The 15,755-nt window shown below is 47.0% G+C and overlaps 1 protein-coding gene across 3 annotated transcripts in view; it reads left to right on the plus strand.

Annotated features, from left to right (window-relative positions):
• The first annotated feature begins 733 nt into the window (after positions 1-733).
• The window catches only part of TMEM164 (transmembrane protein 164), a 176,053-nt gene continuing 161,031 nt past the window's right edge, over positions 734-15,755 (plus strand). Inside the window, exons 1-2 of one of the 3 annotated variants that reach the window (XM_030807625.1) lie at positions 734-875; positions 1,583-2,248. In XM_030807625.1, the coding sequence (XP_030663485.1) occupies positions 1,859-2,248 (390 nt within the window). In that variant the 5' untranslated portion in view covers positions 734-875; positions 1,583-1,858. Of the gene's footprint in view, positions 876-1,217; positions 1,263-1,582; positions 2,249-15,755 lie in introns of those variants that run through there. The other 2 variants (XM_003262191.3, XM_030807626.1) reach the window with 2 other exon arrangements.

The raw sequence follows: 15,755 nt of genomic DNA on the forward strand, positions 1-15,755 counted from the left end.
AAGGGGAGAAGTGGGCGAGGGAGAGGGTGTGGCAGGGGTGGTCTGTGTGGCAAGAGGTAGAGAGAAAATACTGGATCAGAGCAGGAGGGGGAGGAGCAGGGAAATGAAGCCCCTGTCCTAGGCACTGAAATGTGGAGTGGGGCTGTGGCTAGAAAGGGGAGAGAAGATGCCTTTCTGGTCTTGCATGAGTGGTGGCAGAAAGGAGGAATCGCGAAGAGGAGCCGGCCATACCCAGCACACACCCCAAAGCCAAGCTGCTCATTACTAGAAAGGCTTATTCGCTGCACAAGAAGTTAGTGCGGGCCAGCTAAGTGCCTACTATGTGTCCAGTATAGAAAGAAGTGCCCTGGAGAACCAGGTCGCGGGAGGCGGAGCCAGTCAACAGGGCTTCACCGAGGGGGCGAATTCTGTACACGGTTGTGAAGGAGGGTGGCTGTGCACGCGTGCAGGCTCCGAGTGCAGAAGACTAGGCAGGCCAGGGAGGAGGCGGAAGGAGGCGGAGCCTGAGCCGGAGGAGGGAGGAGGAGGGAGAGCCGAAGCCGCGGAGGGTGGGAGGTGTGAATGGTGGACGGGTGAGGGGAGTGCCAGAGGCAGAAAAGGGAAGGAGGCGAGGAGGAGTAGTCGTGGCCCGAGGGCGTGTGGTGGGGCGAGAGCTGAACTGGGGGGGAGGAGGGAGGCAGTGGCGGTGGCAGCGGCGAGGGGGAGGAGAGAGGGAGGGGAAGGAGGAGGAAGCGAGCGCGGCTGCTGCAGGGGGAGGAAGACGGGGAGGAGGAGCCGTGCGCCGCGGCGGCGGCCGCCAGGGGAACCGAGCGCCCGGCGCGGAGAGCGCGGGAGCGGAGCAGTAGCCCGATCCGGGGCCGCGGGCCGAGCTGCCGGTGAGTGAAGCCCCGAGGGGCGCGGCGGCCGGTCCCCGGGGCCGGGCGGGAGGCGCGGGAGGTTGCGGCGCCGGGGAGGAGGGATGGGGCCGTCTTTAGTCCAGCCCCCGGCTGGCCCGGCCTCCCGCCCTCCCTCCGGCTTCCTCCCTCCGCTGCCTGCGCGAGGGGGGCAGGTCCCGGGCGGGCCGCGGGCTGGGGGTGGTGCTGCCCGGAGGGCGGGCGTCTGGGGCCGGAGGGTGGAGCTGGGGGTTCGGGGGTGTACCCGGGGGCGGGAGGCTGGACCAGGACGGCTCTAAATTGGCTGGAGGGGCCCGTCGGCGGCGAAGTTGCTAGCTGGGGGCAGAGACGGCCACGCGGTTGCAGGAGTAAGAGATCCCTCTGTGGCGAGTGCGTGAGACGAGGAGTCCGGCGTCCCTGCCATCCCCGTCGCCCTCCCCGCCTGCCCGGCCCCGCTAGCTCCTCTCCTGGCCTCTGCGTGTCCCCTAGCTCTGACCCCTTTTGGCTCCCGGTTCGCTGCCGCAGCACTGCCGGGTCTCCTTGGCTCCCGCCCTGACCCTCTCGGCCTCTGGCTTCCCCTGACCCCTGCTTGCTTCGCCACTGCCCCGTTCCCCTTTTCTTCCCTCGCTAGTTACCCCTCCCGCTTCCTAATTCCCGGTGCAATTGCCTCTTTGAGACCTTTTTTTTTTTTTTCCTCTCCTTCCTTTTAGATTGGCCAACGGCTCCTTTCAACCCTGCCTCGTTGGTGGCCACTGGAGAAGCGCGGGGGGCTCCCCCAGACAGCCGTGGGGACAAGTTAGAGCCAGCACTTTACCCCGGGCCTTGCGTGTAGCTTCCCCTCCCCTACTCTCGGTGCCCTGGTGTCTGGAGGGGGGTTGTGGGGGTGTGCCCGCCTTACATGGTCCACCACCCGGGCAACCCTCTGGGCTTGTGTTCCATCTCACTCTTGCTTCCTGTACTGTGGTCAAGGGGAACCACTTTGCATCATGTCCCGGTATAGCTACCAGAGTCTCCTGGACTGGCTCTATGGGGGCGTGGACCCCAGTTTTGCAGGCAATGGGGGCCCCGACTGTGCTGCCTTCCTCTCTTGGCAGCAGCGGCTGCTGGAAAGTGTGGTGGTCCTGACCCTGGCTCTGTTGGAGATCCTGGTGGCCCTGCGGCACATCCTGAGGCAGACGAAGGAGGACGGTAGGGGTAGCCCTGGCAGCCAGCCAGAGCAGGTGACCCAGCGGCCAGAGGAAGGCAAGGAGAGCCTGAGCAAGAATCTGCTCTTAGTAGCCCTGTGCCTGACCTTCGGGGTGGAGGTGGGCTTTAAGTTCGCCACCAAGACCGTCATCTACCTGCTCAACCCCTGTCACCTGGTCACCATGATGCATGTGAGTCTGTTGACTTTTTCCTGGGCAGCCTAAGTGATAAGAGTCATTTATGTGCTCAGGACACTCCATAGTGTACAGCACCTCATCCCGGCGGGCAGTGGGACCCTTAAAAATGATTTTCCAACGAGTGGCTGACTTTGTGCCGATTTCAGGTTTGGCTTTCTTTCACCTTTGCACAATGCGTCAGCCCCACAGTGGAGGTGAGGAACCTTGTGCCTGAACCCTAGGAACGACTGGCACTCACCCTGGCTGCCCCTCCCCTCCAGCCCAGCCCAGCCCTGCCCTGCCCTGGCCTTTCACAAGCAGGAAGTCCAGCCCCAGCCAGGTGCCCTTTCTGAATCACATCAGTGGACCATGACCCAGCTCCCTTGCCTTCTGTGGTAGTTAATTTCCCAGGGGCCTGGTGACACTCTTTCCTGGAGGTGGTCGCATAAACTTTCTCATCTACACTGTGGTACTTTGGGGAAATACTTTTACAGGTTTCTCTTAATGACTTTCATTTGGGAGTGTATGCTCTTAGAGTGAGGTCTTCCTTTGCGTTTTGAGGCATTGGAGCAGCACCAAGCTCCTACTAAGTGAGTTCTGAAGCAGGTCCCCAGGCTGACATGTGAACTTTGGGCTTGTGATCACTATGGTAAGAGGGCATTTCTTTTTTTGCAAACCTCTCCATCCTATCACTGTCATTCTGTCTCCTGTGGTTATAGTCCAAGGGTGCTTAGGAAGCTGATTTCTTTACCTCCTCGACTTCCACCCATTAGCGGTGCTAAGGAAAACAAATGGGATTGAAAAGGCAAGTTGCCAGATACATAAAAATAATCTGGGTGAGGACCAAGAGTGAGACTGTCTGTACTCAGCCTGTGTGGAGAGATGTTCTAAAGCTATAAAATCATGGAGGAGGAGGAAGAGGAGACTGGGAGAGCAATCAGTCTTTTTTAGATTTCAGGCTATGGAAAACCCAGTGTGTTTTATTCAGGGGCAGTTTTGAAACCTGTCATTAGCATCTTTACTGCCTTTATGTTTGTGGAAGGTTATTCTTTGGAGACTTGTGGCAGCCTAGCTTGGGGCAGGAGATTGAGATTATTATCTCCATTTTACAGGCCTGGAGGGGTTTAGGAATGGCAGGTCATTTGCTTGCAGCCAAAAGATGAATTAGTGCCTGGATTGGAAAGCAAACTCATCCACCTTGAGGTTGCAAGCTGTCAACCCCAAAGTGAGGGTGGCAGTGGGTGGTGGGGCAGTCCTGTGGGAAGACTCAGGCAGATGAGCACCACACTGTCTACCCATGGCTTGGATACTTGCTTGCACTGTGTTCCTAGGAACTCATTTGATTGCAGGCTTCTGGATGTGGTGAATGACCCCAGCCCCTTCCTTTCTTGCAGATATGGTAAGAAGGTATGGATAACTTTGGAATAAAGTGGCTGTTTTTGATTGGGTGGCTGTAAGCATCGGGGCTGGAGTGGGCAGCATTTTTTAAGAGAGGGCTTCTTGGGAAGTGATGCCATTCACAGGAAGTCCAGGGCTGTCCCAGCTAGACCTTACGTGTAAATTTTAGCCAGTCTTCTTTCTTTCTTTTTTTATGAATAGGCTTTTTGTTAATGATAGGAAACAACGCATCTTAGCCGATGCTGTGTGAGGCTGTTGGGACAGGAGTGCTTTTTTAGGATGGCAGGTGGTGAGGGTCAAAGGGTGCATCTTCTACAAAGTGGTCTTGAGGCCTCTGGCAATCACATATCTAGAAGGTCGACAAAGGACTAAATTCAGCCCGACTGGAGCTGCGGCTGATGTGATGACGTCAAGACTGGCAACACCGTGGTTTTTAGAAGCAAAATTTTTAGAGGCTCTTAAAAGACTCTGGAGACCTAGTGCTGGCATTAATTCACTGTGTGACTTTGGAGAAAGTACTCTTCCTGGGCCTCAGTTTGCCTACCTGTGAAATGAGACAGAGTTGCCCTCTTAGCTCTTGACAGTCTATGTGATTCTTATCTCCATAAGTCGTAGATGGGTATGCAAAAGAGAGCTATTCTGAAATGCTTTTGACCTCCTATGTGGAAAAAAAGGAAGCTAGTTTCTTCTCTGTGGAAGTCAGGTGGCCAGTCCCCATTCATTGTTTTCTCCCTGTGTCTCCCCAGTAAAGTAAACTCAACTGGGCCATGCTTGGGAACACATGCAGAGGATGATGGCACTTTAGGTCTCTGAAGCCTTAGGATGGGGGCATGGAACAGAGCCATGCCGAGGAGTTCTTGAGCCCCATCAGAATTATGCTTCTTTGCCCTTTTCCCCTAAATCACTGCTTTGTATCATTTAAATAGTAACCCCTGGCGTACCAGGAGACCTAGCCTCTGATTAATCCAACTTTCTATACCCTCCATATGGCTTTTCCTGGGAAGCAGGAATGTATGGATTTTTAAAAGTTGATGAGTCCTTAAAAAAAAAAATTCACAGCAGATGGTTGGAAATAATTTTCTGACTTGGTTGCAGCAATGACCAATGATAGTATGTATACCCAGAATACCATAATACCTTGCACTTATCTAGCACTTACTGTTTATAAGGTACTTTCATATACATTGTTACTTTTAGCTTAGGCCTGGAAAAAGGGATGTTAAAATGTTTCCTGCAACAGTGTATATTCCAAAGAGGAGATACTATGTACAAAGAAATGTTTGGCAAGTGAACTAGCTGAATTAGGCTATGTTGTAGTGGCAAATTCTGTGGAATTTAGAAGTCCTAACAAGGAAAGAGAGATATTAGCTGAAGTGAAAGGGATAGCTTAGCAGAGACATGTCTGATAAGTGTCTCTCAACAGGATGACTCAGTTTTGGCTTTATAAAAAGGCCTTCTTCCTCAGAGAGTCAGTGTAAGTTTGTAACAAGGGAGGTATTGCTTTAGGCCAGGAAATAGATAAGTTGGAGGGAAATTGGTTAGTCTCCCCATCTCTCATTTTTCAGTCTGCAAAATATTCATTCCCAAGGCCGTGTTACACAGGCTCTCATCATAGCCATGCTGCCTTTGGGTGACTGCCAACTTTAGTAGCATAAGGAAGGGCAGTACTTGTGTCCAGGTTCTGTTATTGATTAATATTCGTCCTGTCAGATTTCTTTTTGGCCTTGTCTGATTTCTCAAACGTGTCCTGGGACTGTAGACTGATACAGGCATGTATGGTTGACCTAGCACTATCTCACAGCTAAGCCTCCAGCCAGAGATATTTGAGGGTTCTCAAGATTAGCAAGCACCAAGGTTACCACATGGTTGCTAAACCCCTTGCTAAATATCAGTGGTGTCTATCAATTATACCAATAAGTATTTCTTCAAGCATGGCTAGTCCCTTTTTGCTTATGATTTTGGCAGGTATGGGTGACAGGGAGTGAATTTATGGAGTGACTGTACTGTTTACCAAAAATCACCCAGTAAGTTAGTGGCACAGGTGGCTTTAGAACTGAGATGCCACAGTGGGAATCTGGGCTTAGCAGGAAGAGATTCTCATAGCTATTTAAGTCTTAAAAATCTACAGTTTCTCAGCAGAAGGGTTAAAATGCTAGATAGTTTGACTGGTTGTTGTAAAGACTGGTGGTCTTAATTTAGTGGCCCTTTACCCTCCTTGAGTCCAGTTATATTGTCTTTGTCTTAGAAACTTAAGAAAAAGATCCTATTTGGGATGTCTTGTTTAACTGTCCAATTCCTGTTGGTTCTGTATGTGTCTGTGCCAACATCTCCTGATTAGGCACAGAACTTAGTGGGGTGCAGCATATGCAGTTTAACCCTCCATGTCTATGCGCATAAGGCAGGCTGTATCCAGGCTGGACATTTGACAAAGAATAATTGGTGCTGTTGACCCCTTAGTCCCAAGCTGTTGGTTTTTAGTGAGTAACACTGAATCCCATCCTTTTTTAGAGTTGCTGTAGCTATTTGATTTTTTGTCTTCTTTACAATATATTAGAAATCTAACTTCAACCAAATATGGCTTACCCACTTTTGGTTCACTGTTTGATTTTCTTACTTCCTCTCTCCTTGCTAAAAGTGTAGAATGACACACACTCAGAAAGTCCTGAGCTTTTTGTGAAACCCTTTGCAACTCGCTGAATACACACTGTTGCATTCCAGTTGTCATGTGATGAATTTGTTTTAGAGAAAACCTGATGGATTTGAGAAACTTGGCTTTCTGTTTTCCCCCTTGACTTCAGACCAGACACACCTCCTCATTCTCCATCTGTTGTCTGGAGCACTGATTATCATTCCTGCTTGGAATTGACGTTGGTGGGTAATGGGTACAATAAGGGATTCAGCCATCTGCTGACAGCTTATCAGATGGACTGCGTCCTGTGTCATCAGTCCAGGGGGATACAAGGGGATGATGTTTATATGGGCCTCACTAGTGAGGCATGACATTCCTTTTTAGTTTATTTCTCCCCCCAAGGAAATTTGCAGAGAATTTTTCCATCTTTCATTGTTACAGTCATTGGGGGCATCCATATAAAGAGAGATGCTGTGGATCAGTGAATTAACTCACAGACAACCCCAGGATTTAAAATTATGATGCTAGTTTTGCTCATGGCTTGCTACAGGAACCTCAGCAAACTATTTAACCTTTTCCTATCTCAGTCTTCTCTGTGAAACGGGCCACATGGAAATGAAGCATTTGAATTCTCTGAATAATTATGTGGTCCCTTAAAGAGAGAAGCTGGGCAAAACTGGTCAAAGATGGCAGATAACCAATATAGTTTTAACTTCAGAAACGGACAAAGCTCAACTCCTTATACCTCTCTTGATAGCTTCTAGAAGGCATTCCTCTAATCATTTTTGTTACTTTTCTCTGGATCCTTGCTTGTGTCTGGATACCTTTCTGATGCATGGCATATAAAACTGGACACTGTAACTCTTATCAGAGGTCCAGCCCACACCAAGCAGAGAGGAAATATTTTTTTCCCAGTCTTTTCATGCCTTGCACCTGTTAATACAACTCAGCTTGCTTTTAAATAACAGTATGTTGCTGGCCCCTACTCAGTGGCTGATCCACAAGCTCACAGAATTTTTATTCCTTTGCCACAGATGTGCCACCTTCTTCTCAGTCTTTGTGGGACTTGTTTTTAGTTTCCTCCCCCTCTGTAAATACTCCCCTGAAGATTCTCCTCTACGAAACCTTTCCACAGGAGCCTGACGTGACTCCAGTAACACTTTTTGTCCTTTCCCAGCTGTCTGAATACATGTCAGAATGTTGGGCTCTTTAATGAATACCTTTGTATGCATGTAGGTAATCTTGTGTTTGGCCAGATCATTTTTTTTTTCATGTTTCTTTAATGTTTCTCCACCTTTAGTGGGAACACTTTTTTAAATTAAAGGAATAGTGGGTTTTTCCTTTGTAACTCCTTGCAGAGCTGAATATAATACTGTATATGCACATTAATTGTTTAATGTGTACCTGGATAATGGTGACTGACTGATTGATGGAACTGACTTTTTGCTTTCCTTTTTTCTTTCTCCACTGGTGACCCTATGTTCCTATTAAGAGAATCTTCCAGCCAGGCACGGTGGCACGCGCCTGTAATCCTAGCACTTTGGGAGGCTGAGGCAGGCAGATCACGAGGTCAGGAGATTGAGACCATCTTGGCTAACACGGTGAAATCCTCTCTACTAAAAAATACAAAAAATTAGCCAGGTGTGGTGGCATGCACCTGTAGTCCCAGCTACTTGGGAGGCTGAGGCAGGAGAATCGCTTGAACCCAGGAGGCAGAGGTTGCAGTGAGCTGAGATCGCGCCACTGCACTCCAGCCCGGGCGACAGAGTGAGACTGTCTCAAAAAAAAAAAAAAAATCTTTCTGCCTGTTTTTTGAAACAGCCACAGGAGTGAGGCAATCTCAGCTCCTGCTCGCACATCTTTTTGTAGGATTTCCATCACAAAGAGCTGGTTATTAGAATCTCTACTCTTGGCCCAAAGTGTCTGTTTGCTTTTCTCCCAATCAGGAAATTACACTGTTGGATCTTGATCTTAATCTCTTGGACATGCCAACTTTCTTGCTTCTTAATATCATATAAATAAAAAATGTTATTAAGCCAGAGACTCACTTTTCCTCTTTCTCCCCTCTTCTCTTTTTCAGTGGATACCTCATTGTTATGCCTCATTGAAATGAAGAGCCAGGTTTCTCTGCTTTTCCCGGTCTTTCATATATTTTGTTAAATTGAGAATGTCTTGTCTCAGGTGCTCCTCTCCTGCCAGTAACTGGCTGAGTGAACGCGAAGAGACTCTGGATGTGGAGAGCGGTGATTGTCAAACTTTATTTGTAAAAGAGTCTCTTGGAAGCTTGTTATAATGTGGATACCTTGTTCTCTACACAGTGATTCTGAGCAGGTCTAGGGTGAGGATGGGAATCTGCATTTATACTAGCTCTTGGTTGATTCTAATGCTGGTCAGCCTTGGACCCCACTTTTAGAGACATTATCTAGTAGCTGAAGTAATTAGGTGGGAAGTTGGTTTCAGTGCCCATCCTAATTGAGCATGAGTCTGGGTGATCTGTGGGCAAGGCATTAAGTGTTCTGGCACCACCTCAATACCTGTTAAATAGTGTGATTCAGATTAGAGGATGAGGGCCCCAAGTTATTGTGAAGAGGGTTTTAAGGTAGCTATAGAGTTCCAGTGGCTTGTTTGGTGACTGTTATGTCAATGGAGTATTTCAACCAGGCCACCTTTATTACCTTCCAGTGATATATGGAATATATCCCTCCAGTCCTTCTATATCCCTCCACTTTCCAGTCTCTAAGATCTGCAGGGACTAACAAGAGGGAATGTTGACACATGGTTTGTTGCATGCTAACTCTCTGTTTGCAGGACTCTTGTTTTAAATGTTCGTGGGAGTTTATTCTTTCTTGCGTTCACTCAACAGATATTTATCGAGTGCCTACTGTGTGCCAAACATTGGTGCCAGGCATTGGAGATTCAAAGAGAAGTAAGAAGCAGTCATTGCTGATGTACTTTCAAAAACAAAACCAAAAAAAAAAAAAAAAAGAAGTAGCCTTTGCCTTCATTTTGCTCACAGTTTTGATGAGATGGACAAGGAAATAGATCAACTAAATTACAACATTACATGTGTATAGTAACAGATTTGAACAAAGCATAGAGGACAGGGGTCTTTTTTTTTTCCTAATGCAATTAAGGAAAGCTTCCTAGAAGAGGTGGCATTTGAGCTGGCTCATGTTAGCTCCATGAAAGCAAAGACCCTTGGTTTTTGTTCTCTTAGTGCCTAGAACAGGGACTGGCTCTAGTAGGTACTCAGTAAATATACTTGAATGCGTAGGAATTCACTGGGTGATGGAGGAAAGAAAGCAATTCTAGGCATAAGAAACAATAAGTGCAAAGGCTATGTGCTAGCTCCCCATTTCTCCTATTTAATATCTATTCACTTACCCAGGGTTCAAGTAGACAGGAAGAGGATGGGTGTGGAGAGCAGTGATTATCAAACTTTATTTGTGAAAGAATCCCTTGGAAGCTTGTTATGATGTAGATGTCTAGCTCTCTTCACAGCAATTCTGAGCAGGTCTAGGATGAGGATGGGAATCTGCATTTATAACAAATTCCCAGATGATTCTAATGCCTATGAGCCTTTGACCTCACTTTGAGAGATCCTACCATAAGTTCGCAGAGTTGCTTCCTCCTTCACAGAAAAGTGTTTCAACTGTAACCTGGAATTATTTGCTTATTATTATCAGGGGTAGATGTCTTACTTCTCCCTTGGCCAACTAAGTGAAACTCTAGGAATGCTCTGTCATTTCTAGGCTGTTGATAAGCGAACTGCAGATGCCCTTGAATCCTCGATAGGGGATGAGATAGAAAATTGTGTTCTCTGTGCTGTCCCAAGGAGGGCCCACACTGTCAACAACAGAGCCACAGAACATTGGGGTAAGTGAACAGACATTAAATGTGAGAAATGAGGAGATAACAGGCATCCCACCTGCAACCAGTAGATGCTTTTTAGTGGCTTGTGGATGGTTGCTGCTCTAAAGTCTACAGCAGCACTGATGAAATGTGGTGCCATCTTTCTACCTTTCTTTTTCATATCTCTTCTTCCCTGTTTCCAAGTCTGTCCACCTGATCCACCCCACACAAGCTTGCCTTCTTCCAGAGTACTGCAAGCTCCAAAACAATCCTTTCTATAATTCAAAATGCCCATCTCATCAGAGGAAATGATAGCCATGGGGGATTAGGAAGAAAGCAGTTTTATTTCAGAGGTTCATACTGAAATGTGAGTGGACAGACTCCACTGGGCATCAGGGAGAGGATGAGTTTTAAAAAAGGGCCTTGTTACCCTAACATTATATCTAATTGGTAGACTGTGTCTAGTGTTTTTAAGCAGAGGTCCTTTCTCATGTCCCTTGCTCAGGTTTTGGCCTCTTCTGTCCCCCTAAAGCCCCTGATCAGGAGAACTGGAGTTATCCATGCCTTGCCACCCTACATGCTGACCCCCAGGGTTTCATATGAATGTAAATCTCCCTCCACAGTGCTTGGATGCAGCAGTTAATCTGAAGGCCTGGGGAGGACCCCTCTTCTGGGCACCAGTCAGTCCTCTGTGTTTACTTAGCTCTTTCCTGGCTACACAGGGCAGTGCTTGCACATCTGTCAGTTCATGGGCATCAAGGCACTTGGACCTGTTACCAGCATGAGATCCTGAAGGGAAGGGTTTGGGGCATCTCTTGATTGGTTTTGGTTCCTGTCTAGTAGCTACTGGAGGAAATGGCAGAGGGGGGAAGGATAATATGAGTTTTATTCTGAGCTGGGTGGTGTTGAGGGAAGGGAATGGATTGCAGGAGCCAGGAGGTCAGACAGGATTGGCCTGTTTGGCGAAAACAGTGCAAGCTCTGCCCTGTGGCCATGTGTTTACGTGGGTAGGAGAGGGAGGAGTGAGATCATCTGGAGGGGAAAGGAAGCATGGTACCATCCTAATTCTAGCCCAGTGCCTTCAGTCTCCCCATGTCCATCACATGCCAGTAGTGGTATAAAGTCAGGGTGTATTTTGCCTGTGAATTGAATTGTCTTTGCCAATTGACCAGCAGTGTTTGCAGAAAGACTCTGACTGACTGTGCTCTGGCTGTTGCTAGCAAAGAGACATTTCATTCAGGTGCTGATTAAATAAGGTGCAGAGCCAGATTGCACATTAAGGCCCTTAACTATGGCTCTGGGAGTCCTGGGTAAACACTTATTAGATGTTCTGGGCAGAGCACAAAAAGGCTGGTAGTCAGGTGTTCTCTTCAGAAATCAGGTTGAAGGAAAATGGGGTAAAGAGAGACTTCTATAAAGAGTTTTGATCTTCTTTTCCTACATTAATCAGATCTGAGTGGCTGGTGTGTACACATCAGGGCCAGATAAGTTTCCTCATTGGCATTTACTTGCCAAATTCTTGCTGGGACGTTGTAGGCTTGGATTGGGATACAGCGGGGATCCTGCCTTAAGTAGGGCAGTAGAAATGCTTCATTTTCCTAATGCAAGTTCAGCTTGGTGGATAGAGCCTTTGGACCATATTTCCTGGGTTTGGGTTTGAGCTCCATCACCATGTGACCTTAGGCATGTTACTTAGCTGCATCTGTAAAATGGGAATAATAATAGGGTTGTTGCGAGGGTTAAATAAAATAATTTAAATCAAGTATTTAGCAGAATTTCTGGCTTATTGTGTGCACTAAAAAAATGTTAGCAGTTTTTAATAGTAATAGTATTACTTAACATTTCAAGATGACAGTGGTGTATTGGGTAAGAGTACAGGCTCTAGGGTGGTAAAAGCCTAGATTCATATTCTACCACTAGCTCTGTAACCGTGGGCAAATTACTTAACCTCTCTGAGCCTGTGTTCCCACATTCATAAAATGATATGATCAAACTTGAACATTACCAGAGTTGTTGTGAGGATTAAGTGAGAAAAATGAGAAAATATTAATAAAGCATTTAAGATAGTATCTGACACATAAGAAACATTCGATACATTTAAATGATGACGATGACGATGATGACGATGATGTCGGCAACTAAGATGGTGAGGGTGATGATGACAGTCATCATCATTCTCACTATGGCTACTGCTTCGAGCCTGGGTGCCTGTTGTTGCGATAAGATGGTAGGGATTTGATACAGGAAACCTTTTTCAAGAAAATCTTTCCTGACATCATAATTTCATGCAGTGGGCAAAGGTATTGGTTCCATGAAGTTAGCACCCATGTAATAATTTCTGCGGGACAGGGTTGTTTGGCTGTTTGAGGCTTAAGGACATGTTTGTGGGTAATGTGAAGGTACTTTAAATTATCCAGTCCTTTCTGGGTGACTGGGTGATTCTGTTTAAAATGGCAACTCTTCTTACATCTCTAAGATTTAAAGAATTTAGAAGGTGGCTCTCATTGTTAGGAAGCTTAGCTTTCCGGGGACCTATTGGCTTAATTATTACTGCTCTTTATCAATGGGCTGGCTCCATGGTGCAAACTCTCTTGAGATTGGTAGTCTAGGAAACCAGTGAGTTTGTGACAGAAGTATGAAAGGAGTGAGCTTGGGGGAATGGGGTGGGCATAGACTGGTGAATGGGTTTTTTGTTGTTGTTGTTGTTTTCTTTTTTTTTTTTTACTTTTTTATTTATTTCTTTTGATTAAGGGGAGTGCAACTTTCTCCAGTGCCAACTATTACCAGAGTTGGGTAACTGTTGGAGGAGGAAGGGCCACACCCAGAGCTCCTGGGTGAAAGGCAGGTTTCAAGTGAACAAGTATCTTAGCTGAAGGAGAAGCACGGTATAGTGGAAACTGTGCTGCTTTCCGGAGAAGACTTCACTGTGCCTTGGCTTTTCGCATCAGTAAGTGGACAGAAAAAACAATTATTCTTACATCTCCGGGATATGGTAATCCTGTCTCCTTAAGACCAGCTCTCCTCCTTTTCAAGACTTTGCTCTGGGGCCTTGTTTTCAAGACTGAGGTCTGGGGCCTAAGCCACCAATCACTAGAGAAGGACCCCTTTAAGAGCAGCCTTCTGGGGTCATGTGATTTCAGGCCTTGGGATGTGGGGGGTGTGCTGTATCCTGCCAAGGCCATTGGAAGGCCTCTGGGCATATTCCCAAGCATTGTGGGTAAGAAGGCTGTTTCTTCTTCTTGGAGGTGGGAGAATTGAGAAAGCTAAGGTCATGTTTTCTATAACCTGGTTCCTGGAAGAGGAGCTGGTTTAGAGGGCATTTCTAAACAAACAGCAACCCAAATAAACAGCAGCGCTTGGAAATTAGCTATGAAAGTTCACACATTCTAAGACGTAGGGAAGATTGTAACAAAGGGTCCTCTTCATATCAGCACTTGTTCATTGTTGGTTTGCATTTGTTAAGAGTTTCCTTTTTTAAGTTCCAGGAACTTTGTGTGTGTGTGTGTGTGTGTGTGTGTGTGTGTGTGTGTGTGTGTGCCTGTCACTTTATTCTCTGCACCCTGCAGGAATGTTGCTCAGAGTCATGTGCACAAGCGCCTCATTATCAGCAGCGCTTTCACACTTGGTCCCTTGGGCTGCCACCGCTACTGGCTGCTGCTTCATGTGGGTATTTCTCCCTATTTCCTGGACCCCCAGCCCCACAGGGAATGTTGGCACCCTGAGGAAAGGGGCCGCCTCTACATTTGGATCTCCCTTCTGCTGCACGGCAGCTGACTTTACTCTGCTTTCAAGTTCACCTTTCCTCAGAATAGCCCTGCAAGCTAGCACCAAGCCAAGGTCATGTTTCCTTGCTTGCATGTGGGGTTTCTGGCCAGTCAGCCAAGTGAACTGATTGACCCCCAGCCCTGTGGGGAATTTCAGGGGGGTATTGTCTTGGTCATCGGAGTCAGGGGTGGCCTTTAGGCCAAGGCTGCATTAGCTTTGTGGAGAAGAATGTGAAGCCTGCCGTGTCACAGGGTCTCCTGACCGGCTGGGTAGTGTTTGGCCATATCTCACAGCCGGTGCTGTGTTTGCTCAGATGGACGCACATGGAAACCAGGCTAGGATCATCTTCCCAAATGTCTTACTCCCTGCTTTGGCTCTGTCCTGAAAAACAATTTGCAAAGTACATTGTGGTCTGCACCTGTTGTTTTTTCATCCCCCTTTTCCACAGTCAGTTTGCAGTGAATGGAGGATTAATCCTGGCTCTTGCCACTTGTATTTTCTCTTTCCCTTCTTTCCTTGAGGTTGGGTTCTCGCTTTTCAGTTATAACTGTCCATGGACATTAAAGACAACTGGTGCCCCTGCTCACTTAGGACCTCCCTTAGGCCTTTTAAACGCTGGAAATGTGTAACAGGGCCAGATGGGCAAAAAAGAGTCGAATTTAGGAGAAAACTCACTAAAATTTCTGGTTATCTTTGTACACTCTCAGAAAAGTGAGGAGTGGTACTAATAACACTTGTAACATTTTTGAATACACGTTAATTATGCTTTAGGCATGGTGCTTAGTCTACTGCCTGTATATTACCTCATTTGCAGCCTTCCAGAAAGGTTGTTTTTTGTTTCATGTAATTTTTTTTTTTTTTTGAGACAGGGTCTTGCTCTGTCGCTCAGGCTGGAGTGTAGTGGTATGAATATGGCTCACTGCAGCCTTGACCCCTTGGGCTCAAGTGATCCTCTTGCCTCAGCCTCCCAAGTAGCTGGAACCACAGGCATGCATCACCACACCCAGCTAATGTTTTTATTTTTTGTAGAGATGGGGTCTTGCCATGTTGCTTAGGCTGGTCTTGAATTCCTGGGCTCAAGCGATTCTTCTGCATCAGCCTCCCAAAGTGCTGGGATTATAGGAGTGAGCCACCACACCTGGCCTGTTTTATCTAATTCTTTTCTTTGCTTCTAGCTGATTTCCCCTTTGGTAGACTATAGGCACTGGATGTTCTAGTTGTACTTTCTCAGGTTGTTAAAATGGCAGAGTGATACCAAATCAGAGCTGAAAGAAACCTCTGAGATCAACTAATTTGTTTCTCCTTCATCCTTTGTTTTCCAGATGAGCAAACTGAGACCCAGAGAGGTGAAGTGATTTGCCCAAAGTCACACAGCTAAATAGAAGCAGAGCTGGGTCTCCTGACTCCCATTTCAGTATCTCTCTATAATACCACACATGGCCTCCTTCTGTCCTTAACCTTCCGGCATGATAGGAACTAGACTTTTCTTCTTGCTCACTATTAGATAAATGGAAATCTTGTGTTTTTTGAGCATCATTGTTTATTGCCTTCTTGAAAGTGAGGATCTCCTGGCTGCAGGCCACCTCTTTCTTTCTTTCTCTCTTTTTTTTTTTTTTTTTTTTTTTTTTTTGAGACGGAGTTTCACTCTTGTTGCCCAGGCTGGAGTGCAATGGCGTGATCTTGGCTCACCGCAACCTCCGCCTCCTGGGTTCAAGCGATTCTCCTGCCTCAGCCTCCTGAGTAGCTGGGATTACAGGCATGCGCCACCATGCCCGGCTAATTTTGTATTTTTAGTAGAGATGGGGTTTCTCAGTGTTGGTCAGGCTGGTCTCGAACTCCCGACCTCAGGTGATCTGCCTGCTTCCACCTCCCAAAGTG

This window comes from Nomascus leucogenys, chromosome X (assembly GCF_006542625.1).
Source record: "Nomascus leucogenys isolate Asia chromosome X, Asia_NLE_v1, whole genome shotgun sequence".
In the NCBI taxonomy this organism is placed as follows: domain Eukaryota; kingdom Metazoa; phylum Chordata; class Mammalia; order Primates; family Hylobatidae; genus Nomascus; species Nomascus leucogenys.